Source organism: Pezoporus wallicus, unplaced genomic scaffold (assembly GCF_028554395.1).
Source record: "Pezoporus wallicus isolate ANWC-B61680 ecotype Strahan unplaced genomic scaffold, APGP_CSIRO_Pwel_v1 contig_14027, whole genome shotgun sequence".
NCBI classification, from domain to species: Eukaryota; Metazoa; Chordata; class Aves; order Psittaciformes; family Psittacidae; genus Pezoporus; species Pezoporus wallicus.
In genome coordinates this window covers 315,005-337,358 of record NW_026640337.1, presented here as the reverse complement: position 1 = coordinate 337,358, position 22,354 = coordinate 315,005, and the positions used below count along the sequence as shown (strand labels likewise).

The 22,354-nt window shown below is 53.6% G+C and overlaps 3 protein-coding genes across 3 annotated transcripts; 1 reads left to right on the top strand and 2 right to left on the bottom strand.

Moving 5' to 3' along the window:
* Positions 1-673: 673 nt before the first annotated feature.
* Positions 674-5,346, bottom strand: YJU2 (YJU2 splicing factor homolog). The gene is made up of 8 exons (XM_057418766.1): positions 5,313-5,346; positions 4,859-4,959; positions 4,445-4,589; positions 3,881-4,015; positions 3,373-3,554; positions 2,903-3,023; positions 1,548-1,713; positions 674-758 (listed from the first exon to the last, which is right to left on the bottom strand). The coding sequence occupies exons 1-8, from the start codon at positions 5,334-5,336 to the stop codon at positions 682-684; spliced, it is 951 nt and encodes a 316-aa protein (XP_057274749.1). The 5' UTR covers positions 5,337-5,346; the 3' UTR covers positions 674-681.
* A 497-nt stretch (positions 5,347-5,843) lies between these two features.
* RPL36 (ribosomal protein L36) lies at positions 5,844-7,603 on the top strand. Its single transcript, XM_057418778.1, has 3 exons — positions 5,844-5,983; positions 6,753-6,887; positions 7,473-7,603. The coding sequence occupies exons 1-3, from the start codon at positions 5,891-5,893 to the stop codon at positions 7,560-7,562; spliced, it is 318 nt and encodes a 105-aa protein (XP_057274761.1). The 5' UTR covers positions 5,844-5,890; the 3' UTR covers positions 7,563-7,603.
* Positions 7,604-8,494: 891 nt separating this feature from the next.
* LONP1 (lon peptidase 1, mitochondrial) lies at positions 8,495-21,189 on the bottom strand. Its single transcript, XM_057418700.1, has 18 exons — positions 20,961-21,189; positions 19,492-19,580; positions 18,914-19,033; positions 18,243-18,468; positions 17,534-17,595; positions 16,988-17,117; positions 16,529-16,612; positions 15,473-15,693; positions 14,655-14,793; positions 13,696-13,874; positions 12,998-13,085; positions 11,583-11,705; positions 11,247-11,363; positions 10,837-10,977; positions 10,588-10,753; positions 9,818-10,026; positions 9,188-9,352; positions 8,495-8,814 (listed from the first exon to the last, which is right to left on the bottom strand). The coding sequence occupies exons 1-18, from the start codon at positions 21,135-21,137 to the stop codon at positions 8,650-8,652; spliced, it is 2,601 nt and encodes an 866-aa protein (XP_057274683.1). The 5' UTR covers positions 21,138-21,189; the 3' UTR covers positions 8,495-8,649.
* Positions 21,190-22,354: the final 1,165 nt, after the last annotated feature.

Sequence of the window (22,354 nt, the reverse complement as noted above, 5' to 3'; positions counted from 1 at the left end):
GAAGGAGCTGGCTCAGATGGATCCAATTTATTACCAGGCTGCTGCTGAGCAGAGGAAACCCCTCAGCCTCGGGGAAGGTCCAGCACGGAGCTGGAGGGCTCAGGGAAGGGGGGGGACAGCCCTGACCCCACACAAGGTGCCCCCCCAACAGCACAACGAGGGATGCAGGCTCACCCTGCAAGAGCAGGTCCTGAGCCCCACGGGGGGGGGGGGGGCAGGAGCCACCCTGAGGCAGGGTGAAGGGCATCCTCCTGCAGCAAAAGAGGGGTGCTGAGCACCCACCTTCCCCTGCTCCCCATAGGGATGCAGGTGAGGAGGGAAGAAAGGCCCTGAGGTCCCTTTACTGCTGTGGGCAGGTTGGTGCATCACAGACTGGGCAGTGGGTGCCACCAGAAGGGACAAAGTCCTGGGCTGGCCCTGGCGCTTCCCCGCCCGTCGTGGTGCAGGGCTGGGCATCACGGTGCTGCCAGGGCCGGCTGGAGGCTGCACCTGGGCACAACCAGGCTGGGGCACAGCAGCAAGGTCCTCCTGCAAGGAAGCCATCGTCCGGGCTCTGCTCCCTGCTGGAGGATGGACACAGACCCTGGGCCGGGCCGGGAAGGTGCTGGGGGTGCCGATGGTCCGGGAGCCCCGCTGGGCCCCCTCTGCGGTGCCAGCTCCTCCTGGGGCTCTGGTGCCTCATCAGTCCCCAGCGCTGTCCTCGCTGTCCGAGTACATCCCCAGCAAGCTGAGGGAGGACGCGGTGGGGGGAGCCGAGCCTGGGAGCAGAGCAGAGCAGAGAGCATGGGGGGCAGCCCTCCCACGGCACAGACAGCACAGACCTCCCGCGCCGGAGCCGCGGTGCCTCATCCCCCCGGCTGGGATCCAGCCAGGACGAGAGCCCAGGACCCTGAGCCGGAGCCTCCTGCAGGGCAGGAAGCAGCAAGGGTGCCCCAAGGTTTAACCGAACCCCCTTCTGCCTGAGCAGAGGCTGGGAAAGCCCAGGGAGGGCACCTCGAAGCACTGCCCTGCCTAGGAGCTCCCCAGAGGCACTTGGCGAGCCCAAGGCTTGGGGCCAACCAGCCCAGAACTGATCGATTTGCTGACTCTTTCCCTAAATCCATGGATCCTCTGCCTTCCCAGGACAAGCAGATGATGGCGAGGTGCTGGAAAGCCTCTTTAAAGCTTCCACGCTCCAACACTTGGTACGTTTTATAATCAGGCCCCAAAACAAAGCCATTTTCTTGCTTTTGCATCCCTATCTCACTGTTGTGACTGTGCCCAGCACCCCACGGGCACACCAGGATGCTTGTTTGAAGCTTTTGGCCCTGAGGCTCTGTCTCCAAGGCCCTGGCTGACAGCCAAGGACCGGGAAGGAGCCTCTCCTCCATCAGGACATCTGGAGACAGGGACACCCCCCCGTTCTCACACCATTGTGGGCCCATCTGTCCCCAGCTTGACCTGAGAGCACTGATGCTCTGAAGACAGAGCTGAACACCATGTGTGTGCTGCCAGGTCCCTCCCCGATGGCCTAGTTCAGGGCACCCCAACCCTGCAGGGGCAGTTACCAGTGCTGGCCGTGGTCTCCTGGCTCCCTGTGCCATTTGCCAGGGCAGGACTTGGCTTCTGCTTCCTCACTGTCACCAGCCCGGCCAGCTGGGACTTGGTGTTCAGTTTGCCCACGCTCCGCTCCCAGCTCTCAGTCTTCAGCTTCTTACTCTGGGGCTGGGGGTCCTGCAGAGTGGAACGGGGGGAGGAAGGAGCAGTAAAACCAGCAGCACAAACAGCAAGAGCCATGGGACAGCTGCTCGAGCAGCCAGGCTGGGTGTTCTGCCCCATAGGGACTGGCACAAGCTACAGACACCAAGGATATGAATCCAAATGGCTGCAGAACAGCCCTTGGAGACAAAGGTCCCACTGCCTGGGAGAGCTGAATCCAGCCTTGTGTGGCCATGGGACACTGAGACAGAACATAGAACCATGGAACAGGCTGAGTTGGGAGGGACCTTAAAGCTCCTCCAGCTCCAACCCCTGCCCCGGGCAGGGACACCTTCCACTAGAGCAGCTTGCTCCAAGCCCCATCCAACCCCCAGGGCTGCCCCCCGCCCCCTGCAGCAGCACCATGGGCCTGCAGGTGGTCCTGCCACTGCATCAAAGTCCCCCCTGCCCAAGGATCAGTGCTGGGCCAGGGGACATGGCTCAGATTAACCCAGCCCAGCTCAGGGTCACAGCAGCTTTGATTCCCCCAACCCAAGAGAGGTCCCAGACACGGATCCACACCACAGAGCAGCACTGCAGGGCCTGTCTGCGGGGATAATCCCTCCCCTGCGAGCCAGGCACTGAAAGCTCTTTTGTTCTGCACGGCACCAGCGTGGACAAAACAGAAGCAAAGGAGGGGCTGTCCCAACGGAGGGGGGGCTGTTTCACTGCTGTGCTTTTCAGAGCACTGAAATGGAGCCTCGAGTAGGACCACGGCAAAGGCGAGCCTGCCCTTTGCAAGCTGCCTGGATGTGCTGATCTGAAAGGTCTTTCCCACCTAGCTGATTCCCCGGTTCTATGATTCGCTGTGTATTTTCCCCTCAAGAAATGAATGGGCTTCAGTATTTTCACCAATTAAGCTAACGAAAACTTTGCTGCTGATTGAATTCCCTGTGGGGAATGTTATAAATTGCTGGAGCTGAAAGGGAGCCACGTCCTGAGCGAGGTGGGGGCAGCTCCATCCCAGCCTTTGTCAGCAGACGTGGTCTAAAATCACCAACTGATCCCTGTTCCCTTCCAGCCCAGTGCACGGGGACACAGCCTTTTGGAGCTGCTCAAGCGTGACACCAAGCTCCAGCACTGCACAGAGCAGGGACAAAACAGGCAACACAGAGCCTGGGACAGCGGGCTTGGACTGGGGGGAAGAGCCTCTGCCCCCACTCACCTCCTGCAGGATGTCCGTGGGGTTCATTCTGGCCTCAGGCTTCACGTGGGGCTTCACAGGCTCCTCGTCAGAGTCAGAGTCCACCAGGAGCCGGCGGTTCTGTGCCTGCTCCAGCATCTCTCTGCAGGGACAGAGCCAGCCAGGCCTGAGAGCTGGGCCTGAGCTCCCTGCTCCCTGTGGTGAGGGCAGCTGGCAGCCCGCAGCGCTGCAACGGGATCCACCTAAGAAGTCACCCTCGAGCAGTGCCTGAGGTGGGAGCACCGAGATGTGCAGCCTCAGCCGGAGCAGGAACTCACTCTCCATGTGAGGACACTTCTCAGGGAGAGTCAGCCCCCCATAACACTGCCCTGACAAAGTGCCCCCATTCTCCTCCGAGCCCGCTCAGGGTCACAGGCAGCTCCTGTGACCTCCAGCCCCTCAGGCAGGGCCCTCTCTGAGCTGCTCTCGGGGTGCACTCCCAGCCCACTCACCTGATCTCTTGCTCATCCTCCTCTTGCTCCCTGCGCTTCTGTTCCGCCTCGAGCTCCTTGTACTGCTTCAGCATGGCCTCGAAGTCCACGTTTGCCTGGCGCTGGTTGAGCTCCTTCAGCTCCTGCAGGTTCTCCAAAACCTCCATCTCCAGCTTCGAGTCCTTGGTTCGGTTCTCCAGGACCTGGATGACCAGAGATAAATGGGATTATCTGAGCTAGAAGAACCTGCCAGCACCACCTCCCCACCCAGTACAGGGCAGGAAGCCCTAAGGGCATCATCACCATCGTCCTCATCCTCATTTTGGGGTCTTAACAGGACAGGGAAAACTGGGGCAAGATGCAGCCTGTTAAAAGTGCTAGCACAGGAGGAAACCTCCTGAGAGCAGAGTTGTGTCCTGCCTGCCCAGAGCACACCAATACCTCGGGAGCCTGAAGAACGAAGGCAATGGCTACAAAGCCACCTGCTTTGCTCAGGTGCCCTCAGCCGGGGCAGAGGTTTGTCTCCTACCTTCATGGGATTGTTGAGCTCTTCCTCTTCCCTCTCCTTCTGCATTCTTTTCTCCTCTTCCTCCAAGAGCTTCTCAGCTTGGAAGTTGCGCGTGGCCCCATGCTCCATGGTGTAGTCCGTGTTCTCGGGATCTGTCTAAGGCACAAGCCGGGAAAATCACTGGGGCCATCCTGTGGCCACTTGCGGAGCCACACGCACACAGCTCCCAATGCCAGCCTCAGCACAGGGGCGGACAATCCCCCACAGCCCTCCTGTTTCTCCAACTGGCGCTGCTGCAGCCCAGCCTCCGATGGGAGAGACACTTCAGAGCCACAAACAGCCACGATAAGGGGAGATAAACTAAAGAGCGCATGCTCGGACCCAGTCTTTGCTGGAACAGGGTTAATTTCCTTGCTAGCAATGCAGCGCTGTGCTTTGCCTTTAGTCTAGCCCTGACAGCACACCCCTATTGCAGGTAAACCCCAGCAAGCACCCCTTCCCCACAGGGACAGCACCCATCAGTGGCCACAGCCTGCACAACCTCCCCAGGGAGGGAGAGCACAGAAAACCCAGGGCATATCTCACCTTGAAAGTGATCTCTGCCAGGCACCGCGTGCACTTGATGTAGAAGCGGAAGATGGGCAGCCCCAGGTACGCCTCATTCTGAACGGTCTCCTTACGGGCATTAAACTTTTTCCCCTTATAGATGTATTCCCCACAGGTCTTGCAGCTGGGGAAGGGAAAAGAAAGGTTCATAACACACAACAGAACGGGGAACAGACCAAGAGAATTCCAATTTATTTCGGGGCTTTCATCCTGTGGGAATGGAGCACACTCCAAACAACCCCCCCATCCCCCAGCACCTCCTCCCTCTCTTCCATCCCCTTTTCCCTGCTCTGTCACCCCTGCAGCTCCTCTGCACTGTACGAAGGGGAACCCATCCCTAAGCCAGCTTCTCTCCCACAGCCGCTTCCTGCTGCCTGGTGCAGCCGCTCGTACCGCATGTTGAAGGGGGCCATGAGCCGCACCACATACTGCCGGTCCTTCGGGAGTCGGAGCTTCGGGATCTTGGCAGGATCGAAGTCCGGGGGGTAGTATTTCTAGAGAGGCAGAGCAGAGACGTGTGCGTGCGGGGCGCAGCCACCCGGAGGAGCGGGAGCTGCAGCGGCCGCGCTCCCGGTTGCTGAATGCACCCGGAGGAGCCAGCGCTGTGCGGGGTGCGGGGTGCTGGGCGCTGGGTGCACGTCCTCCGCCCCCCGACCCGTCCATGATTCTAGGACCCGACCCTCTTGCCCCAGCGGAGGGGCCCTCACCCCAAACACCCCCTCCCGGCCTCAGGGCCCCCCCAACCCAACCGGGGCCGCCGGGCACCCCTGCTCTGAGCGCCAGCCTCACCCACAGACACCCCCCGGCCCCACAGCGCCCCCCGGCCGGGGCACCCCCCCCAACTCACGTTCAACACCTTCCGCTCGGACATGGCTGCGGGTCCCGGTGCTGCCGCCGCTACCGCCGCTGCCACCCGCCGCGATCGCCGCTTCCGCGGAGAAACTCCGCCCCCCTCCGCCTCTCATTGGTGCGGAGAGCCGCGGGGTCGCTAATCCTCGTCTGTTATTGGCCGGCGCCGAGGCCTGGCGTGGTGCCGCACACAGCGGAGTCCGCCGCGGCGCCGCGGCCCTCTCGGAGGTTCCGCCGGGGCTGCCCCCGTTCCTCTGGGGTTCAGCCCCTTCTGCCCCAGAGCTCAGCTCAGTCTCCCCTGGGGCAGGTTAAAGCCATTCCCCTTGGCCTGTCCCCATATCCCTTATATCCCAAAGCCCCGGGCTGCGGGGGGCAGAACCACCGGCCGCCAGGGGTCGCCCTCCCTTCGCGCCTCTATGGACATGGAGCGTCCCTCCTCCGGAGGGGCTGTCCCAGCGTTCCCCGCGCGCTCCGTCCTTCCGGTGCGGCGCCATCTGCGGAGCGGGCGGGGAGCGCCGGGGCCGGGGTCGGATCCGCGTCCATCGTTGGCTGCGCTGAGCGCTCCGTCCCGCAGCCATGGCGATCCGGTACCCCATGGCCGTGGGCCTCAACAAGGGCTACAAGGTGACCAAGAACGTGTCCAAGCCCCGGCAGTGCCGCCGCCGCGGGGTGAGTATGAGCCGGGCTCGGGCCTGGGCTGCCCCCGTGCCCCGGGGCTGGCGGGAGGGCCGAGCCCAGGTGCGCGGTACCGGACACCCGTGGTACCGGAGCGAGGCTGCCGGGAAGGGGGAGGCTCTCGCGGGCTGCTGACGCGGGACCGCGCGGCCCCGAACGAGCGAGGTGCGGCTGCAGAACGCGAGGTGGCTCCGGGGGGCCGGGTGTGGAGCCCCCGAGCTGCCGGGACCGGGGCAGCGGCAGCCGCAGGAGTGGGGTGGGGGAGCGTTAAACACGGGTTAAGTCGCAGGAGGCGTTAAACCCGTGAGGGTGGGTGCGAAGCAGCCGTTACCGGTACCGGCGGAGGAGGAAGGCAGATGCATGGGAAGCAGTCGGAGTGCAGTCAGCACACAAGCTGCTCCTGTCAGTAAGAGCAGGCGCCCCCAGACCAGCGCGGTAATGACCAGTATCAGTTATCCAGTTCAGGGAATGCTCACAAAGAGGAAACGGCACCTGGCAGCTTTTACCTGCTTTGATGAAACTGTTTCGATGTGGTGTTTGACTCACACAATCCCAGCCTGGTTTGGGGTGGAAAGGACCTTAAAGCTCCTCCAGCCCCAACCCCTGCAGGGACCCCTTCCACTGGAGCAGCTTGTTCCAAGCCCCTGTGTCCAACCTGGCCTTGAGCACACTGGGGCCTCAGCCCAGTGTTCGCGGGATGCTTGGCTCTCCAGTGTGAGTCAGTCACTGCTGATGTTCTTGGATTCATGGATTTCTCCTGCAGCGTCTGACCAAACACACCAAGTTTGTGCGAGACATGATCAGGGAAGTCTGCGGCTTTGCGCCCTATGAGAGACGTGCCATGGAATTGCTGAAGGTTTCCAAGGATAAACGTGCTCTGAAGTTCATCAAGAAACGGGTAGGTCCAGCTGCCATCATCGATCCCAGCCTGGTTGGGTTGGAAGGGATCTTAAGGCTTCTCCAGTTCCAACCCCTGCCACGAGCAGGGACCCCTTCCACTGGAGCAGCTTGCTCCAAGCCCCTGTGTCCAACCTGGCCTTGAGCACTGCCAGGAATGGGGCAGCCACAGCTTCTCTGGGCTGAGAAGAGTGGTGGGAATGCTCCTTGGGTTGGGTGGGAGACAGACACAAGGGCCCCAAGGCCCAGGAGCCCTCACTTTGCCTTTGCTCTTTCTGAATCATTTGCAAATCTGGTGTTGGGAAGAGGAGGAAGAATCCTGGGATAGAGGCTGGGAACCATTCACCAGGTTGGGGGTTCACTGAGGGCAGCTTTTACCTTGTCTCAAATAGTTGAGTACAATGAGATGCAGTGGTGAGAAGTTCCTGACTGGCTAGCCAGGGCAAATGGGCCCTGAGCTTACCAGGACTTTACCATTTGGAGTGAAGGAATGAAGGGCATTCATCCCCAGTGGCTGTCCTGGGTAGCCAAGAAGCTGTGTTTGTTTCCTGCTGGAATGATGCTGACTGCTCTGCTCTGCCCTCAGGTCGGCACTCACATCCGGGCTAAGCGGAAGAGGGAAGAGCTCAGCAATGTCCTGGCAGCCATGAGGAAAGCTGCTGCAAAGAAGGACTGAGTTCCACAATCTCTAATTCAATAAAGTCCTTTCTTACCAGATGAGTGCAGTGACTGACAGTGGTGCCTCTGCTTCAGCCTGCCCAGGCTTTAAGCCTGGAGTTGTTTCTGGTGGTACTGACACATGATATAGTGGGGAGAAACGTGTCCCTCAGCAGCTCAGTCACAGACTCGGCTAGGCTGGAAATGAGATCAAGCCCAGCTGTCTCCCAGCACTGCCAAGGCCACCACTACCCCATGGCACCGAGGGCCTCGTCTACATGGGGTGTGAACACTTGCAGGGATAGTGACTGCAGCACTGCCTTGGTCAGGCAGTTGTAGGGAGCAGTAAGGTCCCCCCTGAGCCTTCTCCAGACTGAACCCCCCAGGTCCCTCAGCCATTCCCCATTACCCCTGTGCTCCAGGCCCTGCACTAGCTCCGCTGCCCTTCCCTGGCCCAACTCCAGCACCTCAATGTCTCCCTTGTAGTGAGGGGCCCAGAACTGAACACAGGATTTGAGGTACAGCCTCACCAGTGCCCAGTGCAGGGGCACAGTTACTGCCCTGGCCCTGCTGCCACACTGGTGCTCATACAGGCCAGGATGCTGGTGACTTCTTGGCTGCCTGAGCACACTGAATGTATGAGCTCTGCTGAACTGGCTCTTGAATTTCAGTTTCCCCTTATAAGTCAACACAGGGAGAGGTTTCTGCAAGGCACTTCCACTACCAGCACTTCAGGAATGTGATCTCTCTGAATCACACCCCCAAGCTCTGCTTGCAGTTAAATGTTTTTTCCCCATCAGCAGAGCAATGACTGAAAAATCTGTAATTAAAAAGAGACCAGAGCAGTGGTGGGAAAAAGGCTCCAGGGCTGGTGGCTGAAAACATGGACATTCTTTACGTAAAATGTCACAGTTTATTGGAAACACGTAACTGGATCATCATTCCATAGTGAAGAGTGAGAAATATTTTACTCTAGTAAAGCCATAATTCATTTCAGCAGCTGCTCAGCAGCAATAGCTCCATGTCCCACTTCAGGTCACCCCAGTTCTCTCTGGGGGCTGAGCATTTGAGGACAAACCACCTTCCAGCCATGGGATTCTTGAACATCATCCTCCACCAGAATCCAGCTTAGAAAATGCTATATCAAATACCTCGTTGTAGTGCTCAACAAAATGCACTTCCAGTCCTTCTGTAATGAATCCAGCAAGGTCGTAATAATCCTTCTTATTCTCTGATGGCAGAATGATGCAGGTGACGCCCGCCCTCTTTGCCTGCGGGAGAACAACGGGATGGAGGCTGTTGAGTCCTAGGAATCCATCCACCTCCTAGAAATACCCATTTTAGGCAGCAAGAACACAAAGAGTTGTTCAGGAGCATGATCCGCCCTTATTCTGCAAGGCGATTCCTTACAGATGGCACTAAGGATGGATGATGTTCTACATCTCCCTTAGTTCCACCAGTCCAGTAACTGGATCACCACAGATGCTCTTGCAAGGCTGGGGTCCTGTCTCCTTCCTCACAGCCAGAGACACCCCCAAGATCCCCACGTCCCCCCAGCAGGTTTCTCCCAGTACAGCAGTGACCACTGTGGTTGTGACAGTCACTGCAGAGCCCAGGGCACAGAGACAAGAGGAGAGCTCTCACCGCAATTGTTTTCTCCTTGATTCCACCAACGGGAAGAATTTTTCCAGTTAATGACACCTCTCCAGTCATGGCCACATTCTGCCTCACTGGACAATTCATGGCCAGTGATAGCAAAGCTGTTACTATGGTACACCCTGCACTTGGTCCATCCTTTGGTGTTGCTCCCTGGGTAAAAGAGAGCAAATCATCACAACCTCCTACCTTTAGCTCATTTGTGTTTAGCAACACCAGCAAAAACCAGAGCATGAATCCTTTGAGGCTTTTTGTAGGCCTAAGCCAACCATGAAAACAAAGTACCAGAGGTGAGCAGCACAAAAGGGAGAGAGCATCAAGAGATGCAAACCAGTGGAGGACAAACCTGAAAATCACTCAAGGCAGAAGAGAACATTCACTTTAGAAAGCCCAATAAAATCTAGGCCTGAACTAGTGCCAGACTGGATTTATCTGAGATCAAACTCAGGCTGACAGGAATGCTTTCATGGGATCCAGAAGAAGATGCCTTTATCCCCCTCCCCGGTTTTACCGCTAAAAGGGTACCCTGCACACAAATGAAGTGCTTCCCAGCTTCATGTCTAGGGGAGCAAGCTGCCTGGCTGCTATGCATGCTCTTTGTGCTCTGCATCAGTTTACCTCTGGCACATGCAAGTGGATATGGGAAGACATGAGGAAGTCATTGTTGGGGTCCTTCTGCATCAGAAAGGCTCTTGCAAATGTGTAAGCTATCTTGGCACTCTCTTTCATTACGTCTCCCAGTTGCCCCGTTACTTCAAGGGACCCATCCTTGTTTTCCTTGTCTTTGGGTCGCCTCAGGGATGTTTCAACAAACAGAGTGGAACCTCCTAAAGAAAGAAAAGACAAAGCCAACACCCTGAGAAAAAGTTGAAAGGAAAAATGAGAAGGTTTTAGTGATGCAGAAGCAATGGCAGGAGTTTGGAACTGGGGCTCTCTGCTGAGACATCATTTCCCTCTTCAATTCCACCCAGTGTCAATTAGAGGACGCAGGAGTCATATCCTCTGCTGTATTTCCCCAAGTTCCTAGGGAAGTAATGCAGGGAAGCCTCAGCCCTGCCTTAAGTCAGAATGGCACCTCCTGCTTTTAAGGGAGTAGACAAGGTCTTGTCCTCTCTGAACAGGCTTATGCCTTTAGTCACTGCTGTTCCCAATGTATATGCTTCATATGGGATATGGAGCATAAAGTGAAAATGTGCTGGCCTGAGGCTAAAATGAACCTGGGGAAAGGGAATAAGAAAGGGCCTCTTGTTCAGGGAAGAAGGAGTCAGGATCTAAAAAGGCCACATGAGTTAATGGTGCTGGTAGAAGTTCACTGGCTTCAGTTTGACTATCATATTCCATCTGGAAGATCATAAATGTAGGCATTAACCCAAGTCATTCTGTCTCACCCATCGCTGTCCAGGCCAGACCCATCACCACTCCTGGAGGAGTGGTTTCATACATGCGATCCACGGTGAAGATGGGCTTTCCTACAAAGTCCTGCAGGTTCTCAGGTGTCACTTGCACCGTCTCTGCTTCTCCACTCACAATCTTATAGGCGGATTTCCTCAATACCTGGGTGAGACAGTGATTTCTTTCTGTAGGAGGAGCTGAGGCTGAAGCACAATGGTCACAGTGACACACAACTTTCCCCTCACCTTTTCCACTTGTTTCTGCAGATTCCTCACCCCGCTCTCTCTGCAGTACTGCTTGATGAGCAGAGTCAGGACATCGGAAGTGATTTTGGCTTTGTTTTCATCCAAGCCACACAGAACTCGTGCTTGAGGGACCAAGTACCTCTGAAAGAAACAATGCCCCGCATCCTTCCCTTAGTTGTCTGACAAAAGCCTGATGGTTCCAATTCACCACTTCATTATGCCCAATGCCATTTGCTGGAATCCACAGCCCATGGAACACTGGAGTTCCTTTAACTGGGTGTTCAAATCAGAGGAACTCTGTCCAAAATGCCACATGGCTGGGTTTTTCTGGACACAGCTGCATGTAACTATTTAAGCCTGAATGTGAATTATCAGATGTGATTAAACAGTGCATCAGTGGCTTCTCTTACCTCTGCAATTGCAAGTTTCTCTTCTGCTACGTATCCTGATACGTTGATCACTTCCATTCTATCCCTCAGCGGTTCTGGAATGGTTTCTGTTACATTGGCAGTACAAATGAAAAGAACCTGGAAGCATTACAAGATCCTATTAAGGATTTTCATTAACCTGCTGCTTTACTCAAAGCAACAGTCCTTCAGATGTGTGTTTTTCTGTCTGAAAGGCGGGAGCACTCGTTCTCAATCCCGTCTAACTAAACATCAGCATCTTTTCATGGACAGGAGATCTCTGCAGTGATTCACATTCATACGTTCCAGCTCCATGGCCTTTGCACAAGAGAGAAATACCTTTGATAGATCCACAGGAACATCAAGATAATGATCCAGGAAGTTCGAGTTCTGTTCTGGGTCCAAGAGCTCTAGGAGGGCTGAGGATGGATCCCCCTGATATCCTCTTCCTATTTTATCCACCTATGGGAGAAAAACCTTAAAAGCTCCAGGAAGTTTTAGACCACAATAAATTCTCATGCGAAGATTCTTCCATGGCTCCATCTGAAAACCTTCATGTGTCTGTTCAGAAACAGCCACTACCAGCCTGGCAGTTTTGGGGCATTCACCCAAGTCCCCACTAGGCCACTACATGAGCATAACACACCTGAGGAGACACAGATTTTAACGGTATTGTAGAGGAGCACTACAAGGACTACAAGGTGCTGCCTTGTATCGGTTCCCTAATATGTGAGCCCAGAAATCCTTTTTACTCTGCCCAAGGTGCAAAGTGCCCATGCACAGGTGCTTGTCTCAGCTCTGGTAGCGACTCTGCTGCTTTCACAGAACCACAGGCTCCCTGAGGCTGGTAGGGACTTCTCAAAGGCATCTGCGCAGAGAAGCTGTGAGGGTACTCGGAGAAGCTGTGGCTGCCCCATCCCTGGCTGTGTTCAAGGCCAGGCTGGATCTGGAGGAGCTTTAAGGTCCCTTCCAACCCAAACCTCTCTGTGGTTCCATGATCTTGTCCAGCCCCACTGCTCTGGATGCGAGCACCTAGAGCCAGCTGCCCAGGACCATGTCCAAGGTTGTTGCCTCTTTCAGGGTTCTTCATGTCCTCAGGAGAGGCCAAACCAGGGCTGCTCTCCATTGCTTTTTCTCCTGAGGTATTAACTAGATGGACGTAACAGTTTGCTACTGCAGCCAAAACAAGGCTCTTCACCACCACCACTTTAGAAGTGCCATGACCTAAGGGTTTCATTACCTGTCAAATCAAGATATTAATTGGTTCCATTACACTGCAACTCTTCACCCAATGTCTTGGTCCCTCTATATTATTCCCATCTTCTGTTGGTCTTTCCCAACCATGGCACACAAGGAAGCTAGAGATAACTTCAGTCTATCCCAAACACCTGCTATTATGTCCTGTCCTTATTTGATTTTCCACAGGCTGGTAGCCCTGACTCATTTATTCTCAAATCAGACCACAAACTGTCTGTAAGCATCTTATTCCTTAGAGTCTTGCTTTAGATCTGCTGAGAGAGTGACTCTCTCTGATAATCTTTAGTTTCGTGCACATTGATGCACCCACACCGAGACAGGGAAGAGAAAACAAACAGGTCTTTGTGTCACTGTCACCCAAAGAGCTTGAGACCCCAGCAACACGTAATTAACAGCCCCAGAGCTGGGATTCTGGGGAGAGTTGCTGCTTCACTTTTCCTATTTGGGTCAAGAGTTGATCCATGAGAGAAAACTAGCAGAAAGATCAGATACATTACCTCATCGATCAGGATAAGTGGATTCTCTGTCTTGGTCTTCTTCAGGCACTGGATGATTTTTCCTGGCATAGCTCCCACGTATGTTCTCCTGTTTTATCAGAGACTGTATTTAGGGAACCATTGTAGAGTACACATCACACAACACAATGCAGCTGATGGAACAGGTATATCCTGCTGGGAAACAAGTCTACCCATCACCATACTAAGCACCAAGACCCACTGAGTCTGTTCCTAGTAGAGATCAGACATGAATTTTGGCAGTTTTTATCTTTAGTTTTAACCACGTTTAAATTAGAGGGAAGAAAAGAGGCAATGCTGAGAACAGAGCTGTTTGAACAGTGACATCTGAACATGTGAATGAGCCTGTTCAATCTGCCACTATTATCCAGTGCTGGCATCTATAGACAGACATGAATTAGCAATTGACATTAGTCCAACGCTTTTGGGTAGCTCACACAGCTTTTCAAAGATCTTCCATAAGCATACACAAGAAACAGAGAGCAACTGTACTTAAGAGACACAAACAGGATTTATATTCCAAACTCCACCCTTTGCTCTCCTTTTTCTCCTATATCTCAACTCCTGCCAGCAAGGGTTGGCAGAACAGAGATGTAAATTACATCAAGTTCAGCTGGGTTCCCATGCTGACCACATTAGTAACAAGTGCTGGATAGAGAAACCGCTCAGGTTACACTGACCTGTGTCCTTTTATTTCTGCTACATCCGTCATCCCTCCCACACTGAAGCGGAAGTACTCTCTGTTCAGGGCTCTGGCAATGGAACGGGCAATGCTGGTTTTGCCAACGCCAGGGGGGCCATAGAAACACAGGATCTTCCCCTGGGTGGACCCTCGCAGCTGGCTGACTGCTATGAACTCCTGCGGAGCAGATGAAGAGCCAGAGTGAACAGAGGGCAACTGCCCCAACACCAAAACACACTTACCAGGTCAAGCACCGATTACAGAATGAGCATCACACAAAACAGGTCCTCAAAGGAGTTGGGGAAGGCAAGGGGAGGAGCTAAGTAAGGATGCTGGTGCACCTCTTTTCCCTCTGGTTATTTACACAGTTTAGATGTCTCAGCTTCCCTAACCACAGCAAGCACAGGTGGGATGGGGCATCCTCAGGCAAAAGTGACAGAAGTCAGGGAACAAGGCAAGCCTGAAACCCACCCTATCTGCTTCTTGTGAGGGCTGTATTTCAGACTACAAACCCTTCAGCATCCAACACAGCTCTAGGGATAGGTAAAGGCTGGGAGGCAAACATGCCCTTTGCTAACTTCTGCCCTCTTCATCTTGCAGTTCTGTGTGTTTCGAAAGGCAGCATCTTTGCCAGGCAAGCAGAACCATTGCAATACTCATTGAACAAATGGATTAAAATAGAGACTGCTTCTCTTGGACATTCACCCACTTGCTCAGCACTCGGGAGCAAAGCAAATAAACTGGGAGTATATTGCAGTTTGAAATCAGAATATGACCGTTATTGCTATGAACAATTAAACACATGAACTGCTTACAGAACATTGTGTTCTTGCACACAGCTTTGTTTGATCCATGAATTAATGCAAATTCAATGGAAAGCTATAACCTGAAATACATCCAAACTGCCTGGTGCTAAGCAGAGTGTCAAATAGGCCACACTGCCTATTCCTGTCTTACCAGGATTCGCTTCTTGACATCATCCATTCCATAATGATCCTCCTCCAGAACTGCTCGGGCTCTGGTCAGCTCCAGGTTCTCCTCACTACACTTTCCCCATGGGATGGATGTCAGCCAATCCAAGTAGTTCCGTGTGACACTGATGGAAACACACAAATGAGGGTGATTTGACAACAATCAGCTCATGCTTTCCTCCTCTGCCTTCCAAAACAACCTCAGCCAGAACAAGTGGGATATAAGCTACTCATGGAACGGAGCCTATGAAAAGAACATTAATATCTGGGCAGTCATTGCTAACCTTTCATTCTGACTTTCACTCCCTTCCCCAAAATCAAAGCTTTTTTTTTTTTCAGGAAGCTTTTGCTTTCCTGAGACAAAGAACCTCCAACACAAATCCAAAGACAAGACTCTTCCACACACGTTCCCTGCAGGATTTTGTGGTGTGGGGCTGATTCCTGTCTGAGGTTTCTCTTCTCTCACATCTCATGAAAACACCTAACTACAAGAGAGTGGAGCCAAAATGAAGGGCTGAAGGAATTGTAACATGTTTCAGGAGGGGGAACGAACACCACAGTTCTTATCCACAGCATTAAGCTGCAGGAGAAGACCTAAAATGATCAACAGGTAAACTACAGTGAAACAGAGGGGATTTGGGGAACAATCCCATAGCTCGGATGGGATCATGTGCTAAATTCAGGGATAACGACTATGACAAAAACCCAACAGGAACTCCTAAGGTATGAGCTTCCCAGAATGGTATTGATTTCTCTCATTCTCCCAAACACCCCTGACAGGAGAGGACACAGCCATGCACTCACTTGAATTCTGAAGAGTGATTATCCAGCAAACCCAACTTGTTCAGCTCTTCATCAATCACATCCATGACGTGTTTTGGCACCACCAAATCCTTTAGTCGCTCCCGGAATTTCTCTTCTATAGCATCCTTGTCCTCCTTTTCCAGACCCAGCTCTTTCTTAATGATCTTCAGTTGCTCTTGGAGAAGGTATTTGCGGTGGGTTTGCTTGATCTTCTCCTCCACCTGGACAAAGCAACAACCACAGTAACTATTCTGTTCCTGGTACAACCCATCAAACGTCAACCAAATGCTTCCAAATACTTCTGTTATAACCTTTGCAGCAACTGAAAATGCTACTTGGAGACCATTTGCAGCACATTTTAATACAAAAAGTGACTCTATGACATACTCCAGCTCCCTCCACTGGCTGTGATTCAGTACTGGGAGGTTTTGTTTATGCTGGGGAGGCAAAAACCTGGGCAGAGTAAGCCAGATGTGATCTCCTTAGTGCCAGATAATGGGGAATAACCACTTCTCTCAACCTGTTGTCTACACAACTGCAAACAGAGACCAGTATGCACTCAGACTTCCTTGCCACAGGAGCTAATAAGAAGCTTCCTGTACATCAGGGCCTCAAAGTTCTTTCCAGCAAGGCTATTTCCTATCCAGTGGTACCCAGCCTGTCCTCTGGCATGGGATTATTCCAAGCCAGCTGTGGGACTATCAGTTGCTTTCTGCAGAACTTGAGGAGGTTCTTACTGACTCCCTAAGGGACACCACTGGCAGCTACATGCAATTAGGCTTTATAGTGTTGAGCACAACCTTTTCTGCCCAGTAAACTAGCTAACGTTTTTTCACGCACCTTGTACTGCATCCTTCCAGTCTGTAACATCCCAATTTGGTCACAAGAATACTATGGCTGCCCAGAACAAAGACCTTGCTAAAGTCAGCAGAAAATGGTCATTGCTATTTCGAATGGACCGTTGCTTTACTTTAAAATTCTCTGCTGGCTGCACTAAGCATCAGTGGTGGATATGATAGAAATACATACAAGGTGTATGTTACTTGAAAACCTTACCTCCCTTCCAAGACGCTGCTGAAGTTTGCTCAGCTCATATTCCTTCTTCAGGAGGGAAAGGGCTTTGTAAAGCCTTTTGGGAATCTGGAAAAGCAAAACACAAAATGAGTGTTCAGACACAAAACTGCTGTCAACTCCCAGGGAGAAATGGAGAATAAAAAGCTCCAACAGGCTGCCTGGGAGAAATCTCCAGCACCTGCAGATGAGGAAAGATGAAGCATGCAGCAGTTACACATCATGCAAGCAATGCCACCAATGATGCAGAACTACCTTTCCCTAAGGGCAACTTATTAATGACTTACTATAGCCTTCAACACAAACCTAGTCACTGATACTACAGTATCATCAAACAGAGCACTGAAGTCTCCTCTGTACTGAGGCCTGGTAAAGAAACCATAACATGTAACAGCCACACTTCTGATTCAGCTACTACAGCTTTAGTTAAAAGCTTCATCTTACACTCGTTTCTTCCAGGATGTCTTGAAGTTCATGTGACTCTGCTCCTGTCAGTGCTGCACCCATGTCACTCAGATAGATAGGGTTATCTACCACACGCTGTCCAGCCTGCATCATCTGAAGTACAGACTCTCTGAAAAAAATGGTAATAAAACCCAAAGTGCTCTGTTAAAACTCATAAGGGAATATCTTTAGAGTTATTTACTTCTTATGACAGAGTAAAGAAATGAAACACAGCTCAGTTTCATAGCAAAGAACCGTTTCCTTAAAAACTTGGCTAAGCCAGCACTCAGTAACAAACTCAGTAACACATGCATAAATCACTTGATAAAAGGAATGATCCCGGATACATAAACCCAAACATATGGAATGCTATTATAAGACTTATGTAAAATTTTTGGGTGTCAGTATGCCAGGACTCTTCCTATGCTCATATTACATGGATCAGGCCATGATACTTGTTGCAATGAGCTTCACTTAGATCCCAGTCACCTGCCATAGGACCTATCCTGTGCCGTACCCAAAGCAGGCGGCAGAGGAAACACGTACCTGTACAGGGGGTTCAGGGCAATGATGTCCCGGATGGTTTTGACGATTTCTGCAGTAAGAGCCTATAAACACAACACAAATTTCATCAGCAAAAACACTGGCAAAGGACAAAGAACGCCTCAGTGCAAACACGACTGACATTCCCCAAACTCGCCAGGGCGGGAGCACAGAAACACAGCCGCTGAGATGGTGTGCTGTGATGGTACCTGCTGTGGGGGCAGTTACTCCTCCCGGGAGGCAAGGAAAGGCAAGAAGGGCTATATAAGGCTTTAGTGCTGGTGTTGGCAGGTCTGGGGTAGTGGTTGGCCTTGGTGATCGCAAAGGTCTTTTCCAACCCACTTGATTCTAGAAGGTGGTTTTCTGCACACACAAAACTCAGCTGGTTCCTGGCCAGAAGATATGTTCAGGCTGACCACTCAGGCCGCCCTGCAGCAAAGACTCAGTCTGACAAAGGAGATGACACAGACTAAAGCCCAGCCCAGCCTCTTCATTCAGCAACTTTTGGAAGTGATCAGTTCTAAGGAACTGGGTTGTTGTCATGAAAAAAATCATTATTTTCATGTTAGCCCCTCATGCAGTGACTCTAGGAGAAAGGAAAGGTTTCTGAAGTGTGAAAGTAGAGCCTGATTTTAGAACTTTTCCTTTTAAGCAAGAAATGCAGGTGCAGCTCTACAGGCCAAGCTCAGGCTTGTAGGATTAATTCACTCACTTTAACCTCTTCTGTGATCTGAAAATCTTCATGAACCACATTCTCTACTTCTACCATGAGAACTTCCTGCGAGGGAGCAGCTACAGGATCTAGTACCAATTCCACTGCTTGGTCCTTTGCTCCAGGCTCCTCTTCAGCCTCCTTCTTGGAGCGCTTCTGTTTCCTTCGTTTCTGTTTGTTCTCAGGCTCCTCAGGCTCAACCTCTAGCTGCTTGTTTATACGAATCCTGAAACCCAAAAGACACCAGGTCCAATGAATTCCCCTCTGCTATGTGCAATTTTAGCATGAAAAGAGCCTAAGTTGTATCTGAAGTCAAACTGCAACCTTTGACAAAGGTGACGTTGTCCAGTTTTTGACAAGATGGAGCTGTTGGTCTTTTATTCAAAATAAGGCTTGATTTAGTATACAAGTGGTAATCAAGTGGTAGGTCCTGATTGGATTTACAAAGAGAATTTACAGGGAGCAAGTTGCCATGCAAGAAAAGTTAAGTGAGCACTGATTTAGCCTGTTGGGGGGTGAATGAGAGGCCAAGGGCAGCTGACTGCACCTTTATCATAAGTTGCTGGCTCAAACCAGGTGGAGAACCACAAAACCAGATTTCTGATGATAAAAAGAATACCCCTTTTGGCACTGGGAGGCTGGTGAGATGCGGCGGTAACACAAGCACTTACCTTCGGTGTCCCATGACTATCATACGCAGCTTGTCGCCAAGGTCCTGCATTTCATGAATCTGCACAAACGTTCCCATCTGGTAGATTTCGTTCAGATCCTCAACCACGTCAGATTCATTGCTGTTGAGGAAAAGAAATGGAGGAGATATTCAGAATCCTGAGTAAGCAGGTATGAAACATTCACTGGTTGGAGGAATCTAAGCTGGCCTCAGGAGCAAGAACACTGCACTTTACCCTGTCACCGCCATGCAGCCCCTTTCCAAACCACCCACCAGCCTGGACAGCCACAGAATCACAACTGCGTTGGGTTGGAAGGAATCTTAGAGATCACCAAGTTCCAACCCCCCCGCTACAGGTTCAGTTCCCCTCAGAAAACAGCCTTTTCTAAAGCAAGACTCAAGCTCCTGCAGTGCTGGTGGTGGCTAGGAAAGCTGTCATAGGAAGAGATGGGCTGGTCCAAGCCTATCACAATTCCTGTAACGCTACCCAAGGCAGGGAAATTCAGATCATGGCTTTTTGTGTAAGTGCAGCCTAGCCATGGAAACAGCTTCTTAAAAGGATCAAGAGAAACTACTTACTTGTCATCCTTTTTAAGAAAAACACCAGCATACGGCTGGGCGAGACGAACTTTCCTCCTCAGCAGCTCAACCAGCTTCTTATTTTTCACCTGGGACAACAACAGGTATGAAATCAGGGATCCATTTTCCGTAAGCTTTGCACCCTCCCTGTGTAAGGCCAGGCATGGGGAAGCCCTGACTGATTCTCAGGGAAGAGCTTGTGCCTAAGAGCTCATCTCAGTCTCCCCTCGGGCAGGTTCAAGCCATTCCCCTTGGCCTGTCCCTACAGGCCCTTGTCCCAAGCCCCTCTCCAGGTTTCCTGCAGCCCCTTCAGGCACTGGAGCTGCTCTCAGGTCTCCCCTTCAGGAGCCTTCTCTTCTCCAGGCTGCCCCAGCCCAGCTCTCTCAGCCTGGCTCCAGAGCAGAGCTGCTCCAGGCCTCGCAGCAGCTTTTGACAATGAACAGGATGATCGTGACGGAGCAGCAGGAGCAGTACCACTGCTGCTGGCCTGTCCTCGTCTTGGCACACCTGCTTTAATTCTGCATAATGCCTAAAAGCACTGTGCTTGCGCGTGTCAGAGGCATTAAGTGAAAGGAGAAAAGCATTCCACGTTCACTGGAGAGACTTTATATTACCAGGAAATAAAGTATCAAATGGCAGCACAGTGAACTCGCAGGGTAAGAGAAAGCATTTAACAATTATCTCAATGTAAGACACATTTACAATGACTTGTACATGAAAGTGTCACGAGGGCGTGCCTGAAGAGCATCATAATATTTAGTATTTTCCTCACCCGACAGGTCTATAAGGGCACTAAAAGTTGCACAAATTAGATCTGGACATGCAGAAAAATACCGTCAGAAGTACCATCACGATAAATAACAGTGCAGGACCGGGAAGATCCTGATTCAGCTCCTGCTCCATTGACTCCAAATCAGCTCGGTGGAATGCGACTGAGGTGTAAAACTAGGAGTACCTGTTGCTAAACAGCTCCATTTCAGGGGGAGAAGGGATGTGGGGGCTGGGAGTCCGAGTCACGTACAAACATAACTGACAGAACATAAATGTAGGGCTCCTAAAAGCCACAGCGGGGTGCGATCACGCTCCCAGACCTCCATCCCTCTGGCAGTGCTGCTCCACAGCAGCGGCAGGCTCCCTCCGCTCACAAGTGCCGTTGCTGGAGCCGTGACCCGAGCCCTCGAGGCTAAGCCAAGGACACATCTGCTCAGCCTTGAGCACGAGAAGGACCGCGCGTGCGAGCGAACCGCTGCTGACCTTCCCCGCCACAACCGGCTCTGATGCAACACCCGCGAAACCCGCAGCCCAAAGCAGCCGCTACCCCCGCGGGCTCGGGCTGCGACGCCGAGACGCCTGCAAAGGGCAGGGCGCTGGGGAGCAGCGCACCCCGCAAAGGCCAGGGCCGGACTCGGCTCCTGCGCTGCGTTCATCCTCCAGGACGGGGGCACCGCTCCGCTCCCCGGGGCCCTCACCTCGATGATCTTGATGAAGCGCGGGAACACGGGGTTGCGCGTCACGGCGATGAGCGGCACGTTGGGGAAGTGCTCCGGGACCATCAAGGGCGTCAGCGCCGTCATGACCGGCCCGGCGCCGCCAGCCTCCCCCCCGCCGCCGCCGCCGCCGCCCTCCTCCCCGCCGCCTCCTTCCATCGCGTCCCCCCCCCCCAGCCCGCCGGGGCTGCGCTGCTGCCATGGCGGAGCGGTGCTGAAGGCGGCGCGGGCCGGCGGTGCGGGGCCCAGCGGGGCCGGAGCGGGCGCGGCGGAGGCAGCGGCGGCCAAGAGGCGGCGCCGAGCGGGGCCGAGCAGCGCCGGCCGCCAGCGCCCGCACAGCCGCAAGCAGCGGGCGGCCGCCATGCTGCCGTCCCGCGCACCGCCGCCACTTCCGTCCCCCCGCAGCGCGCAGGCGCGGGGCGCGGGCGGTGCGTGGCTGCGCGCACGTCCCGGCCCCCGCAGCGCGGCCCCGGGTGCAGCTGCGCGGAGCGGCCGCCGAGGGGCGCTGTCGGCGAGGCCCGGCCCGGCCCGGCCCCTCAGCGCGGAGCCGGCCCCGGCTGGGAGCGGAGAGCGCTCGGCCCCGCGGTGCCGGCCTTGGCGCTGCCGCAGCGCAGCGAGGCCCCGGCGGTCGCCTGGGGGTGGCTGCGGCCCGGCCGCTCCGGGTCATCTCCGTGAAGGGAGGCTCCACTCCTCCCTTGGCAGCCGGCGCGGGCACCCTCCCCAGGAGCGTTTCCTTGTGGCCGGGGGGAGCCTCCTGGGTGCGGGCGGTGCCGTGGCCTCCGGTTATTGCCCACGCAGAAGACGGCAGCAGGCAAAAGCTTTAGGGAAAGGCCTTGTGAGAATCAGAATTTAGTGTGTGAGCCGCGGCCCCGCCCGTGGAGATAAGGAACGCCGAACATCATGCTGCGAGTGCAGGTCATGGTCCCCAGGGAAAGCAGTGGGAAAGAACCGTCATGGAAAAGCACTGTGGAAAAGAATTCCCTTTATTGTTGAAATACGCGAATGCTCTTTATGAACACCAGCACTCGGAGCGGACAGGAAGAGCCCTCGGGAATTACACAGCCAAGCGCCCGGGAGCAGGGAGCCCGGCGGCGCCCATCTCCATCCCCAGCTCCTTCCCTGGGCAGGGCAGGAGGGGACATCCCGTTTCAGGGCAGTGTTCAGGGGCAGATGCACTGCCACACCAAGCACTGTGCACACCCCCAGCTGTAACGGGACACGCGGCCCATCACGGCGACACCCATCTTCTCCATGGGTTGTCTTTCTCAAAGCCGATTTGGAAGAGACGGGTCCTAATCCAAGAGCTCCTCATGTATGTATGCACTGAGTCAGCTGCTTCCTCCCAAGGGTTGCCCGTCTAATCATTAGGGATAAAT

Coding starts and splice junctions, on each gene's coding strand:
- YJU2 (XM_057418766.1), bottom strand. CDS start 5,336: ATGTCCGAGCGGAAGGTGTTGAAC. Junction 4,016..4,444: donor TGGCAGAGATCACTTTCAAG/GTGAGATATGCC, acceptor CTTGTGCCTTAG/ACAGATCCCGAGAACACGGA. Junction 1,714..2,902: donor CCACGGACATCCTGCAGGAG/GTGAGTGGGGGC, acceptor TCCACTCTGCAG/GACCCCCAGCCCCAGAGTAA.
- RPL36 (XM_057418778.1), top strand. CDS start 5,891: ATGGCGATCCGGTACCCCATGGCCGTGGGCCTCAACAAGGGCTACAAG. Junction 5,984..6,752: donor GGCAGTGCCGCCGCCGCGGG/GTGAGTATGAGC, acceptor TTTCTCCTGCAG/CGTCTGACCAAACACACCAA. Junction 6,888..7,472: donor TGAAGTTCATCAAGAAACGG/GTAGGTCCAGCT, acceptor CTCTGCCCTCAG/GTCGGCACTCACATCCGGGC.
- LONP1 (XM_057418700.1), bottom strand. CDS start 21,137: ATGGAAGGAGGCGGCGGGGAGGAGGGCGGCGGCGGCGGCGGCGGGGGG. Junction 11,706..12,997: donor CACTTATCCTGATCGATGAG/GTAATGTATCTG, acceptor TTTCTCCCATAG/GTGGATAAAATAGGAAGAGG. Junction 9,353..9,817: donor TCCACTTGCATGTGCCAGAG/GTAAACTGATGC, acceptor TCTTTTACCCAG/GGAGCAACACCAAAGGATGG.